Source organism: Passer domesticus, chromosome 7 (assembly GCF_036417665.1).
Source record: "Passer domesticus isolate bPasDom1 chromosome 7, bPasDom1.hap1, whole genome shotgun sequence".
NCBI lineage: Eukaryota > Metazoa > Chordata > Aves > Passeriformes > Passeridae > Passer > Passer domesticus.
The window spans coordinates 12,298,463-12,322,195 of NC_087480.1; the positions used below are offsets into that span (position 1 = coordinate 12,298,463).

The 23,733-nt window shown below is 48.8% G+C and overlaps 1 protein-coding gene and 1 long non-coding RNA gene across 3 annotated transcripts in view; one reads left to right on the top strand and one right to left on the bottom strand.

Annotated features, from left to right (window-relative positions):
* Positions 1 to 15,322: 15,322 nt before the first annotated feature.
* CD99L2 (CD99 molecule like 2) overlaps positions 15,323 to 23,733 on the top strand; it is a 29,772-nt gene continuing 21,361 nt past the window's right edge. Inside the window, exon 1 of the mRNA XM_064426922.1 lies at positions 15,323 to 15,641. Coding sequence (XP_064282992.1) covers positions 15,338 to 15,641 — 304 coding nt within the window. The 5' untranslated portion in view covers positions 15,323 to 15,337. The remainder of the gene's footprint in view (positions 15,642 to 23,733) is intronic.
* On the bottom strand, positions 16,173 to 22,610 carry LOC135304484 (uncharacterized). Of its 2 annotated transcripts, none has more exons than XR_010365866.1 (4): positions 21,291 to 22,610; positions 18,610 to 18,800; positions 16,912 to 17,034; positions 16,173 to 16,528 (listed from the first exon to the last, which is right to left on the bottom strand). It is a non-coding gene; the product is annotated as an uncharacterized LOC135304484 (long non-coding RNA). The 2 variants fall into 2 exon arrangements; XR_010365865.1 differs by having other exon boundaries at positions 18,436 to 18,800.

Genomic DNA, 23,733 nt, shown 5'->3' on the forward strand with positions numbered 1-23,733 from the left:
AGATCTCTATAAAAATACCTCTCTGTGACTGGTGGGACAGGCTCTCAGTATCACATTCTGCTCCTCTGGCTGGCTGGCCAGGAGGAGCTGTGGGTGTTTTGGGCCCAGTGTTTTCACAGGACTTCAGGTATTTTATGACTCAGACAAACCAGTGCTTCACTGGATCAGAATTACTGGTGTAAAGGGAGCTGAAAGAAAAATTTGGAGCTTCACCAAAAACCTTGTCAGTCCATACACAAAATGTCAGACAGACCTGGCCCACAGCTTTATTCTTCTCATAATAATTGTGCTCTGTCATACTAACATAAAACAACCCATCCCACCCTGAACCAACCCAACCAAAACTAGGAGGGGTTTCTGGCCTGGCCTTGTCCTGCACTGCAAACAACACTGCACACTCAGCAAATGGAAACCAGAGGTAGAGAGAGTCCCTGCAGCTGTGTCATGGAAGAAATCCCTGCTCTGACCCATGTGGCACGTGACAGGGTGGGCATATTTTTCAGAGGTGAGGAGGGAATTTATAGGTGCAGGGAAAGCACAAACATATTGCTTGTCTGTTTGGCATGAAGGAAGCTATAAATAGTGTGACAATTGTCTCCAGAAACCCAGGACAACCTCTGCCCTGATTAGCAACCACACACTGTCCCTTTGGACTTTACTGAAGCCATGCAGGTTGCAGTCACCAGCTCAGCTGGCTCAGTTGTCTGTTACTGCCTTTAAAAGAGCCCTAGCAAAAGCTGCCTTTTCCAAGGAGAGGCAGAGCTGGTTCTCTGCCTCAGACAAACCTGCTGTAGCTCCAGTGTTGATCATCATCCAGTTGAACAGCAGAGCTCTTCAGCTGGATCCTGTGCCTGCTTCATGGTTGTAATTTTTCCAGACCTCCTTTGTATATTAGCTTAGCCTGGCAATATTTATTTAGCAGATAAAACTTTAATGCTGCTCCTGTAGAAATAGTTTGCAATATATTAACAAGGCCATAATATTAGTCAAAAGCATTTTTCATGTGCCCCCAAATGTTTGGTGTAAAAGAATCAGCAGATGCCAAAGACGACAAGTTAACCAATAAGTAAAACAAAAGGATGAGGGGGATCAGGGGTACTATAAACCACTCTCTCCTCCAAGACCTTGCAGCTCACAGCATGCTGTGTATAATGCATGCAAGGTTATTGCTTGAAACAATTCAGTATGATCCAAGTCCATCCAGACACAAAGAAATAATTCATCCTTTCCCCATGGATGGGCACAAAGCAAACCGTGCCACAGTGCCATCCAGGGACAAATAGGTGTTTCTTGTTCAGTGCATCTGTATGGACTCACACTGCCTGCTGGCTGAGGTGGGGCTGTCAGGAAGACCTGCAAAGATTTGGGTCACTCTTGCTTTCCCTAAACCACCCCATCCCATTGCTCCCCTCTGAGGCACAGCCAGGGGCATCAGAGCCCATCCAGCCCCAGTCACAAAACAGCTCCTGGCCCATGCTGGGGGTGAGAGGGGCCTCTCCAGGGACACCTTCCCCAGGGAAGGGCAAAGACATTCTTCATGGTGATGGGGACTGGCAGTGCCCACTGCACAAACCTCCCCCTGGCCTGTTTTCTTTCTTTCTCTGTTTCCCCATTCAGGAAAAAGCTTCTGTCACAACAGCTGCTGATTCATTTTCTGACTTGGTGCCGAGCATGCCAGACATAACATTTGTTTGCTGCCAAAGTGGTAAAAACAATGACTTACCAGCTCATTTTTCTTCAGTTGATTATGTGGTGGGGGGAGATAGGAGCTTTAATTAAAATTAGATAAGGAGGAGAATAAATCCACTGAGATGCAAAGAGCAATGCTCTGGAAGGCAGGAGAGGGGAGGGCATCTGGGGAGGTGCAGGAATAACCATCACTAAACAAAGGAAAACAAGGGAGTCCATGGGCAGTGGTGAGGGACTCTGTGGTCCCTTGCTGCCCTTCACCAACTTCTTGTCTCTACACTTTCCACCATCCAGATGTCAACAGCTTCCCCACAGACCAGCAACTCTCAGATCCAATACTTTGCCTTCCAAACTGAGAGGAGAGAAGCCACCTAAAGATGGCTCCAGTGAGGGCAGACAGGTATACTGGTCTTTGGTCCTTTCCATTTTTCTTCCCTGATTTGTCTTCTGTGTTGGAGGGCTCCCACCATTAACATTTATTTGCTTCTTAAAACACTGACTAATTATTTGCTCAGCAGAGAGAATCTCCATCCAACCCACATTTTGGAAGTGCTCAGGGCAGAGTGACTGGACTGAGAATTTGGCTTGCCTATTAAACACTAGAGCCAAGTCTGGCTCCAATGAGTGAAAGTCATGGAAACCAGCACAAGGACCTGCTGTGGATGAACCATCCAAACCATCCCAACACGACCATTATCATTTCATCTGATGACAAAGAAAAGCCTTAATCATTCAGAGGCTACAAGAGAGATTTTTAAGGCAGGTGGGGAACAATCCTTCCACAGGTGGAATGTGGCTGTGTGGTCAGATGCTACAATTCAAACCAAGGACTCATCAAGGACTACTTATCCAATGCCTGGTAGCCTCTCCAAACATAGGAGGAGGAAAAGCTCACTTTTATACTTCACAAGCTCTTGCATTCTTTGCTTTAAATTGTTTGCTCTCTTCAACTGAGGAGAATACAAAGAATGGCTATTTGCAAATGCAAAACCCAAGATCAAGGAGTCATTCTTGTTCACCAGTGAAAATAAAATAGACACTAGAGAAGCTCTTTAGAAGGAAGGAAGGATTTTCAAGAATACCAAATGAGGCACCTAGATACCACCAACAAGCCACTGAAAAAGCTATACACCTTCTTGGAATATTTTTGGAAAATCACCTCATTATGTCAACTTGTATTCAGAACCTGAAAGGAGTATCTTCACCACCATACTCTCACAGAATGGGGAAGGGATTTAAGAGGTATCTTATGTTCTCCACTCTTATCTCTGCTACACAACTTTCCTTGACTTGATCTACCTGCATCACTTCACAGGTCTTGTATACACTGTCTCCTTGGATGGCATTGCTAAATTCCTTCACCACAGCAAAATAAAAATGTTTAAGAAAATCTCAAGTTGCTCTCTCAACCAGCCATGTTACAAGACCACCACCAAGAAAGGTTTCTCCTCCCATGACCTTTTGCTGATTCAGATCCACAGAAAGCAATGCTGCACTGCAGAGCAATGCTCAGGCTGTGGATTGACACCCTGACCTTCCAGGCTTCAGCTGGACCTGTAGTTTCCCAGCACCTTTGCAAATTAAGTCTAGAAACTAAAGCATTAAATTGTATTGCTGCATAAGGACCTTCATTTCCAGTCTTTTATCAGCGGGAATGATACTGCCATTCTATACACTAGACCTGTTTTTGTAATACTATGGTTCATCAGAAGTTTTTATGTTAATACCAAATCAGAAATAATACACATGTGATTCATAATAATCTAACTGAATGGTTGCACTGAATGTATTGTAAGAAATTCTGGTTAGGCAAGAAACTCATTAAAGAAATAGTGACTACTATTATCCCACAGCATATATTGTTCTACTGGAAAGTTTCCTTGAGTAGTTTCTTTAATTAGCAGTTTGATATTTTGAAATAGTGTGATCTCCAAAACACACAATTTGTAACACAGACTTGGCTGGCAAAACAAAGGAAAACAAGCAATCTTTTCATAGTTTGCATCTCTAGGGCATATCTTGTCATTTGCTGCTGTATATATGTGTATAACATGGTGACACTGTTCTTGTGGGATTTTGATTCCTAAAAGTTACTTAGATAAAGAGCTTTTTTATTGGAACATTATATATTGTCTTTTCTCCCCCTTTTTTAGAAAGTCCACATAAAATATTTGCATAACTTTGGATATTCAAGTAGAAGACATTGACCCCAGCTGTGTTCTGGTGAATGAATCATTTATGCAGGAGCTCATTGCACAGAACGTATGGTATTTTATCTTTGCTGGGTTTCTGCCAAATACAGTCTGTAACAATTTTTCCCCTTTGCCACATTTACTGCTTGATATCCTTTAAAATATACCAGCTCCAAGTGTGAGAAAGCAAAACAGATTCTGGCCAGCTCTGGCTGAGAGCTGTTTGGATGGATACCCCTGTGCTGGCACCGAGGTGCCCTTGTTTTTGGAGAAAATCCATTCCAGATCTGAGACTCTCCTTGCACTGACTGCTTTTAATAAACATTGAATCAAAGCTAATTTAAACCTGCAGGGAACTGCAGAAGCCCAGGAGCAAGAGAAAACAGGGATCCTCTTCATAAACATAGGAACTGTCCCAGTGAGAGAGTCAAACTTCCACTGCCTTGAACACCCCAAGCTCTGCACCTGCAGGGAAAGCCTGCAGGGAGTGAGGGAGGATGTTTCTGCCACAGCTCTGCTCTGTTACAGCTATCCTCCAGGTACCACTTAAGTGGAATTTGGGCAAGACATATTTCTGCCCAGAAGGGCAGGGAAAAAGATTATTTCATTAAGTGACTGAGGCAGTGCATGACCAAAGCCACTGTTACTGCAGGTTTGATTTGAAACGCTAAGGGAGAGGTCAGACTCTCAGCACTGATCTCCCGGGGGAGAGGAGATAAGGCAGAGTGCTAAGGTTTCCACGCTCCCACATGAATAGATAAGGTCTGAATGAGCAGCCTCATCTGTAGGCTGCTTCCCTAAGTGTTTTTCATAGCTTTCACTGGAAACCCTCATACCTTTCTACACTGAATCACATAATTATGGTTTCCACAAGAAATTCAGAGCAGGATCTCCTCCCACAAAATTTCCTCTCACCTGCACTCCTTTCATCACCAGAGATGACTATTTGTCAGCACTATCTCTACTGCTGAAAGGGTTCACAAGCAGCTCAATTTAGCAGCCAGACTCAAGAATATTTCCCCATGTGCAAGCTTCTAAAACGTCTTTGTGTGTGGCATGAGCATCTCCATGAGGCATCACTCATTCAGGGCACACTTGCAGTCACGATGCGTTCTCCCTGCTAAGCAAGGAGCTTCTTTCACAACAGACAGCCTCCACCATCAGGAGGTTACCTTCCAGTTTCCCAGGAAAGCCTTGCTCAGATGGAGATATTGCTAACAGGATGCAGCCCCATTAATCTCTGCCATGCCAGCTCCTTCTGCCTGAGCTGTTCCCTGTCATAGGAGGCTCCCTCTTCATCACAACCTCCCACGTGCAACAGGAACATAATAGCCTGGTTAAACCTGACCCTGGCTAAACTCCAAATACAGACAAGACTGTGCTCTGAAGGTCACCAGTTAATTCATCTTTCAGCAGCAGATTATTTCTGATGAGAAATGTTTGCTCCTGTTCCCTCAAAAAGGCAAGCCAGAGTTTATCTGGTTTGAAGGACAGCTCTGCAAGTCCTTCCTGAGAGAGCCACCCCAGAACCTGCACTGACTCCAGTGCCAGTGTTCCAGAGTTTAAAGCACTGCTGTAATTACACTGTTGTACAAACTCCAGTTTTGGTTGCTCATAACTTCATCTATAATTAATTGTTTAGGCTGAAAATTTCTCCAGCTGGATTCAGCCTCAGGCTAAACTCTCATTTTGGCTGAAATGGCTTGTGTCTCTCCCAAGAATATATTTAAAGAAAAAGACTCTCTTTTGCCCCTGTTAAAAGGGTTGGGGGTTTTTTTTGTAATTTACTGAAATGTTCTCACAACTCCATGCTTCTAAAAGCAGCACTTTGAAATGCTGGCAGACTTGACTGTTGTGAAACACATCTCTTCATATTGTCAGGGGGAGAAAACGATCACAATTTGGCCAATTTCAGCCTCAGACTTAAACACGTATAGGTATGTATATACATACACACACATACATATATACATTTATCTCTGACTCCCCTCAGTGCTGAGCAAGCTTGGTGCCCACTGTGCCAGACACACCAGTGAGGGGACACAGAGAATCCAGCAGAGACCAAGGACACTTCTGCAGCTGCAGGGCCTGTAGAGCTTTCACTGCAAACGTGCCCTTTGGCTGCTGGTTCTCTGAGGTACCAGGCCAGAAGAGAGCTGGGGGCAGGTCAAGCTGAGCAGGACACAGACACGACATCTCCTGAGCACAGGAGCAGCAGCTGCTGAAATGAGCCTGGCCACAGAGCAAGGTCTGACCTGGAGGCAGTAAAGACAACCCTGCATGCACATGGAGCAGCAAAGACAAGTCAAAATGGTCAAAATGTTCAAAAGCAGTTCAGTAAATAGCTTCTGTCTACTCTGAGAACAGCCAGAGGTGTCTCTACAGAGGTCTGTTCTACAGTGAGACAGAAGTACATGATCACTCACAATAAAGAGCACGGCACAGTGCAAGGGGGCTGAATGCAACCTGCATGAACAACCTAAAGTTTCCTTCTTCAGGAATATCTGAAGCTGAAACCTTATGACAGGCTAAAGTTGTTGTACCTGGTTTCAGAGGTACAGTGATTTCTGGCCATGCAGAAAACAGGCAGAAAGCACATCTGGCTGCAGAAAACAAACTCTAGAAACACAGGAAGTCTTGAAAAATCTGAACGGAAAAGTGAAAATTACTTCATTAAAATTTTTACCAGTGCAATAGAGTCCAGAGAAGTCATTAGGAAAAAAACCCCAGCACACATCTGCCTCTGAGCTAAGCAGGAAAGCAAAATGGCCCCACTCTAACTAAGAAATTAAAACACTTATAGACAGTTCTTACTACTCTGTGAACATGAGTCAGTACAAGTGAAAATGGTGCACAGATGGGCCAGCACAGAAGCAACAGAAGTGCCGTGATATTTACAAGCGGGAAAAAAAAAATCTTCCTTTACAAGTGTAAATATACCAGAGAAATCATCCTCTCGCAGCACAAACTGGGCTTTGATGTAGCAAACACTCCCACCAGGGACAGCATCGGGGGGAAGAGGCATGGCAGACGCTGCATCTGGAGACGGTAGGCTCAAAGCAGCGAGCTCTTCCAAAGAGTCACAACACACACGAACACGCCAGACACACAGACCATTTCATAGTCCTCATGCACCCAGCAGCAAGGGGCCAAGCACTGTGCCAGGCCATGGAGAGATGCTGAAAAGGAAAGAATTGTGCTGAGTGTTGGGTCTGAGAGCTGGAGGAGCACCGTGACAGCCCCACCAGCCTGGCTCTGGTGCACTGCCCACAACACCAGCCATGCAACAGCTCAGACACACGAACCAAAGCTGCTGGTGCTCTGCATGCAGCCAAGGAAGCAGCACCTGAAGCACTCTGTCTAGCTCTGGGATCCTCAGCACAGCAAGGACATGGACCTGCTGGAACAGGATCAGAGGGAAAAGGTCCAGGGAGACTTTAAAACACCTTCCAGTACCTAAAGGGGCTATAAGACAGATGGAGGAAAATATTTTAGCAGGGGCTGTTGTGACAGGAGAAGGGGTAATGGTTTTAACTAAAAGAGTTTAACTAGATGCAAGGAAAGTTTTTTTTACAATGAGGGTGGAGAAACACTGGCACAGGTTGCCCAGGGAGGTGGTAAATGCCCCATCCCTGGAAACATGCAAGGCCAGGTTCATGGGGCTGGGAACACCCTGAGGTTTGGCCTGAACTAGATGACCTTTAAAAGGTACCTTCCAACTCAAATCATTCTATGATTTTCAGAGCCCTCAGCCTCTCACAGAGCAGCAATAACACAGGGGGTCTTTTTCTTCATCCTCTCTCAGGTCTCCCCCTCAGTGCAAGTGCTCTGAGTTCACAGCGAGAGCATGGGGCTGAGCTCTCCAGACTAATCACATTCCTCCCCACACGTCTTCCCCTCACCTGTAAAACAGCAGTAACAATATTTACACTTCTGCAGTTGGCTCAAGATGTGGAATGAAAATTTAATTATCATCAGTGCTATTCACCTGTGAGGAACAGCTCAGAGCCTGACCACAGCAGGAATGAGTCGAGCCCGAGGAGCCCAGAGTGGAGCTGCAGGAGACAGCACAAATCTCATCCCTGTGGTAAAAAGGTGCAGCAGCTTTGAATGGGAAACAGCTTCCCCATCCCTTATGAACTTGTTTAGAGTGAATTATCACAGAATTTCCTAATGGGTTTCCAGTTTGCAGGTCAGGCAAACTCCTGCCATTCAGTGCTCTGCCAACTGACTCTGCAGTGACATACACACTTGTGTTCTACAGGAAAACCATTTTTAAACAATAAATCTGTCTTTCCAAACCCCTCAACTCCCCCGGGTCCCTCTAACAACTTTTGTGGGCTTGTGCTACATTGTCTCACTCCTGAAGACCTTTTTTTCCCCAGTGTTGCGTGAAAGACCTAAGCACAGCAGGAGAAATTAATTAACAGAGCAGACAGCTATTCTGCCATCAAATGAACAAAATTAAATAGTACCAGAGACTTACACTTATAGTCACCCCTAAGTGTTTCACATGACAACAGCAGGGGAAACACAGTCCAGACTGTTGTTTTAATGTTGATAATATTCCAAAATCCACAGCGCTTACCAATTTCTCAGTGGAAATAAAACCTTTGACACCAGTGGGAATTCTGTCTGGGCATGAAAGCTGGTTGTTATATTATGATCCAGCAGAAAGAGTCTGTTTTGATTGTCAGATGTTTAGCACCATTCCCTTCTACGCCTGCCCAGAGCACCTGGACTGACAAGCTGAGGACAAAACTTGAATACATCTGTGCACTCACGTGCTTTCTGCTAAGGCTTGTGCTGGTGAGGAGCTGATTGTGTTCTCCACTACAGGCAGGGTTTATTTATACTTTGCAATCACCTCCCAGCAGCTGGAGGGCTGCCTGATGTGTCAGCCTGCTCTGCTGCAGTGTTGGCTTGTTGCATCTCAGCTGGTTTGTTACTGCTCGGATGCTGACCAGGACTGGGCTGCTAATTTCTCCCACATCATGAAGATGTTAAGGAATATAGGGGGAGGGAAGGGGAGAAGGAAAGCATTATGATACAGCAACAGTAAGAGGGAAAAGAGTTAAAAAGAAGACAGGAACAAAATTCAAAGGCGCACGAGTGTAAGACAGCATCACTTCAGGCATATGTCAAAATAGTGTCAGATTTTTCTCTGTTCATTAAGTCAACAGTTAAACACCCACCAGCTCTGCTTTTTACTAGCCCTGGAGTTCTGCTGCATCTGGAGAACCTCTCCATGACATCAGCAGTAGAAACAACTGGGTTTGTCAGCAGATAACCTCTTTCATGAGTAGGTTGTGTAACCCCTTCCACTCGTGTCACCGTGAGGGCCATGAGCAGGGGTCAGGTCACAGACTCCATGTGGTGGAGACCAGCCCCAGCACAACAGAAGCTGTAGGAAAATGGCATGAATTCTATCAATTTTTCCTAGTTTTATGTCACATGTAACAGCACTTAGTATTTGTCCCTGGAGTTTGATAAAAAGAAAATCATCCCCATAACACTAAATTAAAAGCATCAAATTCATATCTTTCCAGCTAGTGTGGTAGAGATCACCAGCCTGTGGTGAGGACTGGTCCCAGCAAGGGAACATCTGTGCATTCTGGGAAGAATTTGGGGTCTGGGAAGAACCCCCTGTCCAGCACTTGGGGTTCTTAACTCCCTCATTTACAGAAGATTCACAGAGAAAGAACCTGACATATGAATGCTTTCCAACAGAACTTTGAACCTGTAACAATAGTTTATATAAAATTATTGCCCAATTATAAAATTTTGTGCTGTGGTTAAAGAAAACCCAAACAAACCTTATGCAATAACTTAAGAATAAAATGTTAGTTTCCCTTTTTGCACATAACTTTTATTATATTCATTGGAAGTTTTCCATTACAGTTAGAAGGATGAGTAAACAAGCAAACTCTTATTTACAAAAGAGGGGCAACATTGTCCAAGGGAGAGTGCATATTAGACTGAGACTATGGTAATTTCCTAGGACTGCATTTAGATGAAAGAATCTGGGGTTTTCAGTGGTTTTGGCCTCTAAAGCCTTCCCAAGGGACACGTATAATTTAGCTGTGATAAGTCTCCTTTAGGTTTAGGAGCCAAGAAAACAGAATCATCTCTCTTCTGCAAGAGGCAGCATCCAGAATTTGGCAACAAACACACTTTTCTCCCAGGCAGTGCCAGCCCTGAGCTGTACCTGCTCTTTGCCATTATACCAACCCAGGCACATAAACCACCCTGTCCAGTCTGAGGGGAAAATCCCACACAGACACCTCAGCTGCCCTGACACTACCTGTTCTGCTCTCCAATTTCCACACCTCTCAGCCCAAAGAAGGCTGCTTTATGCACTGTTTTATTACTTCAGGTAATACTGCACACCCTCTGCAAGAGGAACAAAGACTTTGGTGAAAGCAAGCTTGTTTGTCTGAGGGTTTTGGGGTTTTTCCCGTAAAAAAAAATAAAATTCTCCCCACTTGTAACTATGAACATTCCACTACAGTCCTCGCCTCAGTCAGCCAAAAATCACATGAGGTCTTTCTGAAAAACTAAGTTCTGTGCAATGAAGTTATTAACTGCTGGGAAAGGCAGAAAAGCTTTTTTACAGCTGTTCATTGATGCACTGAACGTCACCTTACACTCTATAGCCTTTTTGGATTCTGCAGACTTCTGGAGTAGGCTAAGAAAAAACAAAAAATCTTGGCCAGAGCAGTTATACTGCTTCTTGAGACATGGTTTTTTTTGGGTTCAGGCCTTAGATTCTCAGCCAGCAATTTCTGTCCCTGGTGGAAATAAAAAAAAACAAAACTAAACCCTCAAAAAAAAAACAACAACAAAAAAAAAACAAAAACAAAAACAAACCCAAACCAAAACAAACTAAAAAAAAACCCAAAAAAACCCAAAAAACAAAACAAAACAACGCAAAAAACCACCCCAAAACAAACAACACAAAAAAAACCAAAAGAAAAACCCCCAAACAAACAAAAACAAACAAAACAAACCCCACAAACCACCAACAAAACAAAACAAAAAACCACCCACAGAACACACCAGGTTTGTCTGCTTTTTAGGAATCCAGAGAATAAATATGACTTCCTAAGGCATTTGCAAGGGCTGTGAATTGACCCCAAGCCCCAGCAGCCTTCCGTGGAAGATCACAGTTACTCTGACAAAAGCCAGCAGCGCCTGGCTCCGCGCCAGAGTGCTGCAGACACACAGTGCTGGAAGGGGGAGAGGAGCAGCCTGGCCATGCCAGCTCCCACTGGCACCCTGAGAGCCATCGCTGGGCACACTCCAGTCGTGCTCCCACAGCAGGGGACAGCCTGGTCCATCTGATGCCGGAATCTCCACACTGATGCTTGAGCCTGTCCACACATCAGCTTTAATGACTCTCAGAAACTTTTCACTCAGGGACCACGGCTTGTGCTGCTCCCTTTCAGTTTCAGACAGGTGCACAACCCCCTTGGTTTAACCCATTGGCTGTCATCCTGCAGTAAATGAGGCCAGAATTCATTTTCTCTGTTTAATTTATGTTTCAACATTTTTATTCTAAAGCTGCACATGGATGCTTGGGTGCCAGCAGGTGCATTTCATTGGCACACAAACCATACCAAGCAGTCCTGTTCTCATCCCTGCGTGCTCCTGCAGGAGCACACCCCTCCTCACACCCAGTCTGCTGCTCGGTTCCTCTCTTCTTTCCCTTTTAAATGGCACAGACAGCCGATGAAGAGCCACTCACCTTGACCCAGACTTGAATCTCCACCAGACCTTCTCAGCAGGAACAACCAGGTTTGAAACGAGAGGAAATGCTTGGCAGGTGCTCCCAGGGGGCTGGCCAAGAATAACTGCACTCTCTAGTTAATGTCCATCTGAGTACTACTAACATTTCTCCTTTAAGAGTGCGGCTGAAGCATTTGATTTACACAAGGTGAGGCATTTGTTTGCAGTTGTCCGCAGACCCAGCACACAACAGGGAACGCTCAAACCCATTTTAATCACCTATGTAAGGTGCCTGCGCTCTCCATACAGACAAGGGATCTTTTAGGGTGTGATTAACTGCAATTAGGAACCTACCTCTCACCTTTGATTATAGCAGTAGTCTAGACAGCCTGTGTTGGCAGAGAACCGACAGACTTAAAATTACCTTGTACAAATATTCCCCAATGCATCGGCTGTGCAAGGAAACAGACCGGAGGCTCTCTGGGAGGAGGGTTACACCGAGTAGCGCTCGACACTTGGCAGGCGGTGAGGAGCAGGTAGGGCTGTTTACAGGAGCTCTCCTCAGCCGTGACTTCCAGCGGGCAGCTCGCAGCCCAGCCCGCCGCAGGCTGGGCCAGCCGGGTCCCGGGGCGCTCCCGGCCGCTCAGCTGCTGGCACCGGAGAGCAAAGTCTGCTGGATGTCAGCTCTGGCGCAGGACCAGAGCCGGCAGCGTGGCCAGCCGCCAGCCCAAGGCTCAGGAAAACCCGCTGAAAACCTGCTCCTTCCTTCGGCATGGGATGCAGCGGTGGCTGAGGAGCCGGGAATAGCCTCCAGTCCTGCAGCCGCGGGCTGCTGCTGGTGCCGGCTGACGGCTGCTCGGAGCTCTCGGCTCCTACTACTGCTTGCCATTTTAATTTTTTTTTTAAGGAACCACGTGGATCATAACTTTAATCAAGACTTTAGAAAACGAGGCATTTAGAAAATTTGGCCAAATGCATTACAGCTTCATTAAAGAATTTAAAAACTCTCCCTAAATTAGCAAATTTTTTACTTAGAAAAGAATTGTTGTATTTGAAAATACTGCCATAAAACAATACCTCAGGCAGGAGATAGACTAAGGGCGAAACATAGTTCAGCCCCTGAAATAACTTGCTTTAAATTGTTTATTTTCATTTTCCATCTCAGGCAACTGTGTGGCAAGGCTGTGCATTGCTACATGACAGCTCGTTCTGCTTTTAAAACAACAGCACTTCAGTAGTAGCGAAATTGATGCCTTTTATGGGTCCATCACTTCCCGAGGGTAATTGATTAGCGCCTGTGAGGGGCTCTGAGATCTAACAGGTTACATGTTCTGAGCCTGCTAAATTATTTGAATAGATTTAGGAAGAAAAAGATTCAGAATTTTGTGTGATCCAGTATTACCTTTCCCAATCAGCATTTCTCCTTCCCATATTTCTGCTCAGTTACAAAACAAGTGTGCTAAGCCCAGGGAGCAAGAAGAGTTGAGCATGACACCTGTTAAAATATAATAGAAAGCGATTTTTCCACTGAGAGTTTCTCTGATGACTGTTTATTCCGCTGTTTAAAGATTACAGCTTGAATCTAGCCCAAGAGGAGAAAACGGAAAGGTCAGAGCTCGGAGCCATCCGCCGGGCAGACGGCACCGCAGCCCCGAACAACACGCTGTGTTCGAGGCTGCAGCCTCACAACACATCCTCTGTGGTGCAATTTGGAACCATTTAAACTCGGCTGCCTTAAACACAGCCCGAACCAAGAATAGCCTCGGCTCCCGGGCACAGGTCAGGCGATGCTGAGTCACTTGCTGGCCGGGGCCCAGCCTTTCCAGCTGCCTTGGGCTCGGCCTCCTTAAAGACACAACTTGTGCCTGCCGCACACAGCCCAGCTCCAGCTGGGCACGGCCAGCCAGGGATGGCACCCTTGGATGCCGGGGTTTAGCCAAACGCTCGATTCCAATACGAAATCCTGCTTCGCACCGCCCTGCTTCCCTCCAGCTTCGGAGCGCAGCGCTGCTGCTGCCTTCCTGCCCATTCAAAGCTACATTCATACATCTTTTTGTAATTATGAATCAACTCCCAGGCATCGGTGCACACCCCAGGCTCCCACAGCACGGCAAACAATATACTGTCACGGGTTGCATCAGCTGCACGATGCTCTCTCATGCCTTCAGGCTTGCTAAAGCTGATCCAACGCTAATATAATAATAGCCTTTTTACCCGCCTCCTCCCCCAACAATTACCGGAGGCTTGGAAAGCCATTGATATGCAAATAGCACACGGAGAGGTTATTGGGAACCAGGCTGGGAAGGTACAAATGCTGTCCTGCTAGTTTCCTTTAGTTTGACACGAACGAGACTGCAGTCCTGAATTTCCCTCTGTATAAACAGGGAGAGAGGCAATATCGAGGATGTACAGACGGGCAAGTGTAGAAGCTGGGGTGCATCTTCTCCAGCACGGCTTCTCTTATCTGGGACCCCTGTTACTGCCCTCAGCTGCTGCAGCAGCAGAGACCTGCACAGCACAGAAGTGTCTGTAGCTCCGATAATACGAGCGTGCCCAGCTACACAAACTCACAGAAACGCGCTCAGTCTGGGTGTGGAAGGTCTTGCCCCCACAGGGCAAGGCACTGTGGAGCCTGCAGTTTGCTCTGTGGCCACAGATGAAAGTCAGAAATACAGCGTCCCTCTCCCTGTTACCCCACCGCATCCTTCAGCACAGGCCCTTCTATTGGGGACAGGACCCCCTCCCTGCCCCCTGCCCCACCATGGTCTGTTTGCCTGCTATCTTTTCAGGAAATGTTTCCACCAAGGACAAAAAAAGGGACCCAAGGCAGTCCTGAGACTCTGCTGGAGCAGCCGCGAACAGCAGCGTGGACCAGGTGCTGTGAGGTGACATGGGACTATGGTTACTCAGACACTTCTTCAGCCTCTCAGTCCCCAGTAAAGCTTCAGGAATACCTCCTAAAAATAGGCTGCATCCTCATCCCCTTTTCTGTAGCAAAACAACCTATAAATATCACAAAGAAGATGTTTAGCCTGTCATAAACAAATTCCTACCCCCGTTCAAAAGAGCCACAGAGAACAGAGTCCAGCAGCCGGTGCACAAGGGGTAACTTGTTTGCTCTGGCGAGAAGGCGGCTGAGGCATAGACAGTTTACAGCTACCCGAGCGACAGAGCCAACACAGCTGGGGGGATGGCTAAAGGGTCAGTGGGAGTGGCAGACTGGGCTCAGCAGAATCTTCTTGCCAAGGTGGCGAACAGCATTGCTATTGGTCATGCCTGGGGAGGTAGGGGAGCTTTCAGCGCTGGAGGTGTTCAGACGTGGCTGTGGCTGATGTAACCTGGTGTCCGTGGGTCCCGCTGCGATGGGGCCTTTGGGCTGGAGACCTCCAGAGGTCGCTTCCAGTCAACAATTCCATAGCTACGTAACCCACGTTAAATACCTGGCATTAAGGGGTGAAACTGCAGCAGCTCTTTCCCCGGTATCTCTGTACTTTCCCCGGAGCAGGGCACAGCCCCCAGGCCGCACCAAGGCCCCATCCCAGCGGGAAGGCGCGGCCGTCCCTGCCCGGGGCTGCGGGCACACGGGGCTGCGGGCACACGGGGGTGACGGACAGCGGGGCCCGGCAGCAACAGCAGCAGCCCCAACCCCTCCCTCGTTCCCTGCGCTCCCCCATGGCTGCTTGCCGCCCGCGCCTCCCCGCTCGGGTGAGCGATGGGGACTGACGCCGATGTGGCGGAAGGATGCGCGCCGGGGCCGCGTTTTCGGCGAGAGGCACAGGCCGGCGAGCGCCGGGGCTCTCCCCGCAGCCAGCCGCTGCGCTGAGGGGAGCGGGGCCGGGCGGGGGCGCGGCCCGGCGGGGGGCGCGGGGGGCGGTGGCGCGGAGCGCCCGCCCCTCACGGCCGCCCCTCACGGCCGCGTCCCGCCCCGGCGGAGACGGGAGCCGAGCCCGCGGCAGACGCAGCCGTGCCGCGCCATGGCGGGCCGCCGCCTCCTGGGGCTGCTGCTGGCCTTCGCCGCGCTGCTGGGCGCAGGTAGGGCGGCCCGGGCCGGCTGAGGCGGGCCGGGCGCGGCGGGAGGGGGCGGCCCGGGGCAGCGGGGCCCGGGGGGCGCGCTGTGCTGTGCGCATGATCGCGGCGCCGGGCTCGGCCCAGGAACGGCGGACCCCCGCCCCCGGCCGGGTCACCCCGCGGGATGCTGCCCCGAGGGATGCTCCGCCGAGGGATGCAGGCCTTGCGGGCCCCTCGCCGTGGGGGCCTCTCGGGCTGGTTATTCCCCCCGGCAGCGCGGAGCCTGCCCCGGGGGGCTCCCGGGGCCGGAGGGGTGCGCCCCGAGGAGGGTGGGAGCTGCGAGGATGCTCCCCCGGGGGTCGGCTCGGGGAGGGGGCGGCCCCTGCGGGCCCCACCCAGCGCAGGGCACCCCGGCTCCGCAGCGCATGGCGGGCTGCCAGCCCGGGCACCAGGGCCGGGCCGCAGGCCATCCTTGTCCCCCTCCTTCTCCGGCCCCCCGCGCTGGGCTGTGCCCGCCTCCGGCCCCTGCCCTGCTGCCCCGTGGGGCCGGTCCCGCCGCGGGACCCCCGGGCAGCGCGGCTGGAGCCTGCGGTGGTGACAGCGCTGGTGACAGACGCGTCTGGCAGCGCAGGGCTGCCTTCGGGTGACAGCGTTCCAGCGGTGCTTGAGAGGCGCGGTGCTGCAGGTGTAAAGCCCTGGGGCTCGGTTAATCCCGAACACAGGTAGCCATGGAGCCGCGAAATCAGTTTGGGTTTGTGGCTCTGCTCGCTGAGCTGCTGGATTAGCGGATTCTCTGTGTGACCCAAATTTGTCGGGCTGCTGGTTGTATTCTCGCTGGTTTTTTTGGTCCCACTGTTATTTCTGCAGATCAGAACAGTCTAACCCAGAAATCGTTCCCAGCTAAGTAGCAGCTAGGAAGGAAAAAATATAATGCTGGTTTTAGGAGGGTGGGGAGGAAGAAATTAAGATTAATGCAAAGTTTACCAAAGAGACTCTTTGTCTCTTTAAAAAAACCCAACGGTACTCTTTAACAGCCGTGTGTTTGAATTGAAAAGAAACGTTCTTCTAAAGGTTATACCGAGGAAATAGACAACGATTATGTAAAAAGCCTCAGGAAAGTTTTTCTCAACAAAATCTGCTATTAACCAGGAGGCACCCGGCAAGCACAGAATGGTTAGAAGATATTAACTTCAAAGCAGATAGCAAATTGAAACCCTAGCAGCTCTTGCTGCTGGAATAGATTAGGTTTTCCATGAGTCAGGCTGGAATTAGTTTGTTTGCATTTGGTACCTACCTGTTTGTGCACGTGGAATGGTAACAGCGTGGTACAGAGTTGCTTATGCTGACCAGGTTAGCGGCTGCATTTTTAATTGATGGATATCAGTTTGACAGGCTGAGCTGAGACGGTGCATCAAATCTTGATTTTGGGTTAAAAAAAAATCTGGTTAGTCAGTGCTAAAACTATTTGCATTTTGTGTTTTTCGCAACGTGGGTGAACAAAAATGCTGTTTTGGAGCTCTTGGGCTGCAGTGCCCAGCTCTCAAATATCATTGGCTGTGTTTGTATCAAAATGAATTTCACCGAAACATTCATAAATCACTCCTGCCAGCGTGGGGCTTCACAGGTAATTGGACAACATTAAGTTTGTCTCTGCTCCGAACTGTTTAAATTGCTTCTCCGTGGCAATCACTGCGCAAGGGGGAGCGGGCTGTGCTCCCCTGCTTGACACGGGGCACACGGAGCCGGTGTGTGGCACAGCCTTTCCAGCCTTTCCACCACGGGGCTCTGCTTCCCCCGGTGTGCTCGGCAGCGGCTCTCCCAGCCCTGCGTGGGTGCCTGCTCCTCCCTCCTTCTCTTCCTCCCTCCCTCTTCCTCGAATATGTTGGAACGGCTTTGCAGCATCCTGAGAGAGCCTTGGGAGCCCTTCCCCACCGGAGCACTGAACTGGCCTTTTGGGCACCAGCACAACCTCCCTGCCATCGTCCTGTACCTATGGGAAGAGAACACGTGGTGGCAAGGCAGGGGTGTCCCAGGCAGGGCATTCTCTGCCATTTCTTCAGAACAGCAGCAATAGAAATCGCACTTCTTCATTGCCTCTATTTCCCAGTGGGGTTTTTTGTTTTGGTTTGGTTTTTTGGGGTTTTTTTGGCTTCTCATTCTAAAACAGTTGCTCCAATAGTGCCGAAGGCAGGCTGGCAGCCCAGTCTCTTGGAAGCTCAGAGATTTACAAATTACCAAGAACTAAGAATAACAAACAATAAAAACAGTACCTAGCGTGATTCCTGCAGCTGTGGTCCAGATCCACTACTGACACAAGACTGATGTGCCTGTGTCTGTCCAGTAAAGCAGGAGCAAACTTCGCTTTTTAATTGGAAAAAAATGGGTTTGGTTTGATCACATTCTAGCGCATTTCCCTTCATGAGAAGGTAAATAAGACATTCCCTTCATGGCTGTGTGCTCCAGTGCCCTGTGTGGGCTGTCAGACACAGCTGTGCCACATCTGTCTGTGCCTCCAAGCTGCCTGTGGCTGCAGTGCTGGAAACAGGGCCCAACCCGCTGGCCAGTGCTGCTGAGCTCTGCCCTGTTCCCGTGTGTTGGGGGACAGAAGCATTAAAGTGTTTTGAGACAGTGGAGCAAACCAAACACCCTGCAAAGCCTATTGGCTGTAGCCAGAGGCAGGCGTTCCCTGTGCCAGCATGGTGCTTTAAATTCACAGATCTGTGACTTTTCCAGAATACAGTTAAGTTTCATGTTTATGAGTCATCCAGGGTTAACCACATGCTTGTGGAAAACAGTAAGAGTCGAGCAAGAAACTTACCATTTTTGTTGTTTTCCCTTCTCCTGTCCTCAGTCTCATAAGCCAGTACAGAAATGCATTGATGTGTTTTCTTTGAAAGCTGGCAAATTTGACATCTGAGGGCTTTTTGGAGGGAGCACAAGGTTTCCTCTCGCAGGCCAGGCAGAAGGGGCACGTGCAGCTTTTGTGCTTTACCTTTTGTAAGAAAGGGTTGAAGAAAACCTTCCCTCTGCAAGCGGCAGTAAGAGAGCTGGGCGTGTGCTCCAAAGTTGCCATCTCAGCACTCGCAAGCTGGGTTGTCACCCGTGTCCTCACTGGCAGCATCTCACAAATCACCTCTGCTCTCGAGTGCGACTTCCAGCACCCACCAGCAATTGCAGTGGTCACTAAAATGTGAAGGCAGTGTTAGACAGTGCCATTAGCTCTGTGTGACTGTAGCACAGACGGCCGCAGTCCCTGCGGGCAGCTCCCTGCCCCGGCTGCGCTCCGCAGTGCCCCGCGGAGGGCACGGGGAAAGCAGAGAGGAACCATCTCTTTTCCAGATGTTGTTTTCGGGTGCCTGGGCTCTGTTTTGCATTGGGCAGCTGTGGATGCAGCTGGCAGAAAAGGGGGTGCCAGTGCCAGGTGACCCTGTGACTCTGTGCCCCATCACTTGATAGGATCACTCACCATGGATGTGCCAGAAGAGTTGCAGGGAGGAATTATTTGGAATAGAAGAGAAAGGCTGGGTTTGGCATTGTTGTTGAAACTAAAGGAGATAGATTTTTAGCAGCTTTATACAATTCTGCTTTCTTATAATACATTATTGTGTTATTAAAGTTATAATTACCAGGTATCAGTGGCGAGTCAAAGTAATACATTTAAAGAATAATTTTTACTTAGATAATGTCTTTAGTGTGTATGACAAAGCAGGAGAAGCTAAATTGGTTTTCTTACAAATTATCTCTGATCTTTGAACACATATGCATTCATTAAATGTGCCGTGCTCAGGTATTTATGTACATAGCTGTGGAAATAATTAATTTCCATGGTTCTACTTGTATTTAGAATTTTTTTCTTCTACCAGCCTAGTGATAAACATGCTTGGAAATCACTGTTTAACTCTTGAGGTTTTTCCCCCCTCTACAAAAATGGGATTTTTTTCCTACATCTGTTGCAAACATTTCAACCCTTAAAGCACATAAAACAGAAGTGTCTATTGATCTCCTGAGTTGACTAGAATAAACCTTTAAAACTACTTGGTTTAAACACAAATTTGTTTTCTTCTTGGAAGAATATCTCCTGGAGGTTTAAGGCATTAGCTTTACAATTAGCTAAAGGAAAACTGGGGTTTTATTAGACATTGCTTCTGAAGCCACTCTAATAACAAAACATATGCGTAATAAACTACATAACACTGATGGCAAAGAGAAAAGCTGTGCAATAATTCCTTTGTGAGCTGATTGATACAATTCACAATCAGTGGAAGTGCTCACATAGAGGAAAGCGGGAGAAGATGAACGTGGCACATCAAAATGCAGAACATAAAAGGACTTTGAAAGGGAAACTTCAAAGTTGGGGATCCAGATGCTGGAGCCCCTAGCTGTGATTTAGGATGTGAGCACAGTAACGTGACTGCTGAGGGAACAACACTTTTGAGAAGAAAACAGAGTCCAGATACAAGCCATGGCAGAGGGAGAGGTGAGTGCTGCCTCTGCACTCACAGGGATTTCAGTGGAGCTGCTCAGGGTCAGCTTTGGGTTTGATCTTCTGCAAGCTCAGCCTGCTGGTGTGATGGGGGTGAAGTTAATGCTAATACATATTTATGAAACTGCCTTGCAGTCACTCCAAAATCCTTTTCCTTTGCTTTTCAGCCTTGTCTAGGAAACCCAGAAACTTATTGTGGGAAGAGAACAGGCAGAAAGCTGAGTGCCACGTCCAGTCTCAAACATCTCCAGGGACAGTGCCTCCACCATCTCCTTGAGCAGCCCATTCCAATGTTTCATTACCCTTTCAGTGGAGAAATTCCTCCTAAAGTGCAACCTAAAATCACCATGCACCCTTATGCCAATGCAGTGCTAGGCAGAAGAGGTTGCATCCCTCCAAAATCCAACCATCCCATCCCATCCCATCCAGCTTGCTGTTCCAGCTGGTGCAAGCCTGCTCTGAGCTCCTGCTTTGTGACCCAGCCACAGGCTGGGCTCTGCCCCAGGTGCTTCCACTGGGGTGGGTGTTCAGCCTGGCCCCATTCACCAGAGCCCAGCTACTGCTGCCAGCCTGTCCCTTGCGCTGTCCAGAGACACTGAGCCCATGCCATGCAGTTCTGTGTAATTATTTGAGGAAACTGGAATGTGTTAATGAGTTATTTCCAACTGCCACCCCGCCCCAGCCCAGGACAGCTCTGGACTTAGAGCTCACATGCTTTTTAAAACACCCACAGATCCTAAACATGTCTTTCACCTTGTGCAGAAAATAGAGCATTTTTAAGTGAGGTTAAACATATACTTGAAAAGACAGTGTATTCCTTATTTCTTTTTTGTAATGATGGTCCTAACTGAATTACTTATACTTTCACAGAGAAAAATCTCAGAACCACAACAGCTTGTAGACAGTTGGGTTTGCAAGTGTTGGTGCTATTTCCTCTCCAAGTAGGGTCAGAGAGAGTGAGACCTGTTGCTGGACTTCTCTTTGAACTCACTGATCATAGTTTTATGTTTAAATTATTTCATGCCACATTCATATCACCGAGTGCTCTGTTTATACAGCACCTGGTCCCCTGGTGATGGGAATGCAGCATGTGCTGGGCATGGGAAGTAGCAGAAGCTGATACACACCCCAAACTCCCCTTTTCAGAGACTTCTCCAGACTCCTCTGTGAAAGCAAGGAGCCAAACTCACCTTATTGAAAACAAGCTGCTGGAAAAGGCTGAGGGATGTAGCACAGCTTCCCTTTCTGTGGGCGAGCCAGGAGGGGTGGTCTCACAGCTGCCGGCTGGGTGGTTAAAAATCACCACCAGTTCCTGCACCAGCTGCTCAAAATTATCTCAGCGGATCTCTGTTGCTGCTTCCTGCTTGGAGGGTGCAGCCCCCCACCCTCTCTGCACGCTGGTTCCTCCCCATGGCAGCAGCACCTGGGGCGGGGGTGCTCCCGGAGCAGCAGAGCCGCAGGACCCAGGAGTGTGCGTGGGCCAGGGCTGCAGACAGTGAGCAGCACAGGCGGGGGGCTCAGCTCTCCCCACCCGACCCCCAGAGCCGTGTTTGCACGGGAGGGGCTGCAGTGGCCAGGCGGGAGCCCTGCGGTGCCAGGGCAGACAGATGCTCTCAGCCAGAGGAGCAGAATGAGCCCCCCGTGCTCTCCCAGAGCCCTGCTCCATCTGGCAGCATTACCCGAGTCTTCCTTCCCACCACTGCTCTGCTTCTGATTTTAAATAGCACAGTATGACAGGAGCATCACATCCCAAGTGATGAACCAGCATTTTTACTGTGTAATTCCCTATTTACCTGCTTTTAACTACAGCACCTCCTCTTGATCTTTATCTGATGAGAGCAATCTTTTTCCACCAGGAATCAGGTGATAAGCATTTAATCTCCTGCTTCAGTTTTCTTTGGGCTCCTGCATCACTGACTTTGTCGTCAGTTGTTCCTGCACTGAGTTATGAGCAAAATGCTTTCGTGCCACAGTTTGTTGTCTGGTTGATGAACAGGCATCTTTGGCAATAGACAAATTCATAGCTGTTACTTAATGTGTAAGTAGGAATCATAAGGCTAATGTGAATGGGTGGACAGCAGGCAGGAAAACATGGAAGCAGCTGTTGTGGTGTAATCCCAGCTGGCAGCTCAGCCCCACACAGCCATTTGCTCCCCCCACGTCGGGATGGGGGAAAGAATTGGAAGGGTAAAAAAGTGAGAAAACTGAGTGGGTTGGATAAAGGCAGTTTAACAGGCGAGGCAAACCAAGGGACTCATTGCCTCTTCCCATGGCAGGCAGGTGCTCAGCCATGCCCAGGACAGCAGGGCTCCATCCCCTGTGACAGTGACTTGGGAAGGCAAACACCAGCACTCCAAAGGTCCCCCCTTCCTCCTGCTCCCCAGATTTCTGTGCTGGGCATGGTGCCACATTATGGGACATCCCCTGGGTCAGCTGGGGTCTCTGTGCTGGCTGTGTCCCCTCCCAGCTCCTCGTGGAGCCTCTTGCTGGTGGGGTGGCTGAGGAGCAGGGAAGGCCTTGGCTCTGATAGTGCTGCTCATGATGACAAAATCAGCCCTGAATTATCAACACTATTCTCAGCACAAATCCAGTCCACAGCACCATACCAGGTTCTGTAAAGAAGATTGACTCTACCCCCACCCAAACCACCACATCCCCCAATTTTCAGTCCTGCATCCACAGTTATAGGAGGAAAAGGAACTTGCTGTGCTTTTGGACCTTCACTAGGAGTCACAAACCAAGTGAGCTGGGGTCCATGTCTCCCACTCTGCCTGGTGAGGCTGGGTGAGGGCTGAGGGTGGGACACTTGGGCACAGGGAGTGCCAAGGTGCCCCTAGAGTGGTCTCTGCTCAGATCCTGCTCCTGTCAGGAGCTCCTCAGATCCAATCCCCAGCTGCCTGCCCCTGCCAGGGCTGGCTCTCAGCACCAGACCATGTCTGTCTGGGGAGACCAGGCTGGTGCCTGCTGGGCAGTGATCGTGGCACCCCCAGGACTCCCCTTCTCTTGCTGCCAGGGCACTAATCCAGTTCTCCAGCAGAGGCCTGCACAGAGCATCTGGTGGGGACAAACCCGAGCCCAGGGTGACAATGTTGTTTTTTTCATCACTGAAAAGTCATCTTTAACCATTCTCCATCCTGTGTAGCTGGTTCAGTGCTAATTTACCCTTGGCCTCCTGCAAAGTAGTTGGGGTGTGGGAATAAAATAATGATGCTGTCCACATCCTTTCTCCTTTAGGTATATACCTTGTTCTTCCTTTAAAAATCCCCAAACAGCAAGAAAGTGGAAGGGAAAACCAGCTCCCTTTCTTATGCACCTTTAAGTTATTGAGGGTTACACCTGGGGCATTTTCCCACAGTCCCAGGGAGGGTCAGAGATTTGCAGGGCTCCTGTGAGGTCTGGGACAGCCTGCCCTCCCTAGTCCTTGGCTGCAATGTCCTGGTACCCACTCCAGGCACAGAAAGCTGGGCATCAGCCCATCCTCAGCACAGCTACAGAGCAGGGCTCAGGCATGCCCCAGAAGGGGAGGAACCTTAAATATGTCTGCTCTAAACCTTTCAGCCATTTGCTCCATGTGCAATTGATCTGGGACTAATTGAAAGCAGGTTTTGGCAGTGCTGTGGCAGAGCCCTTTTT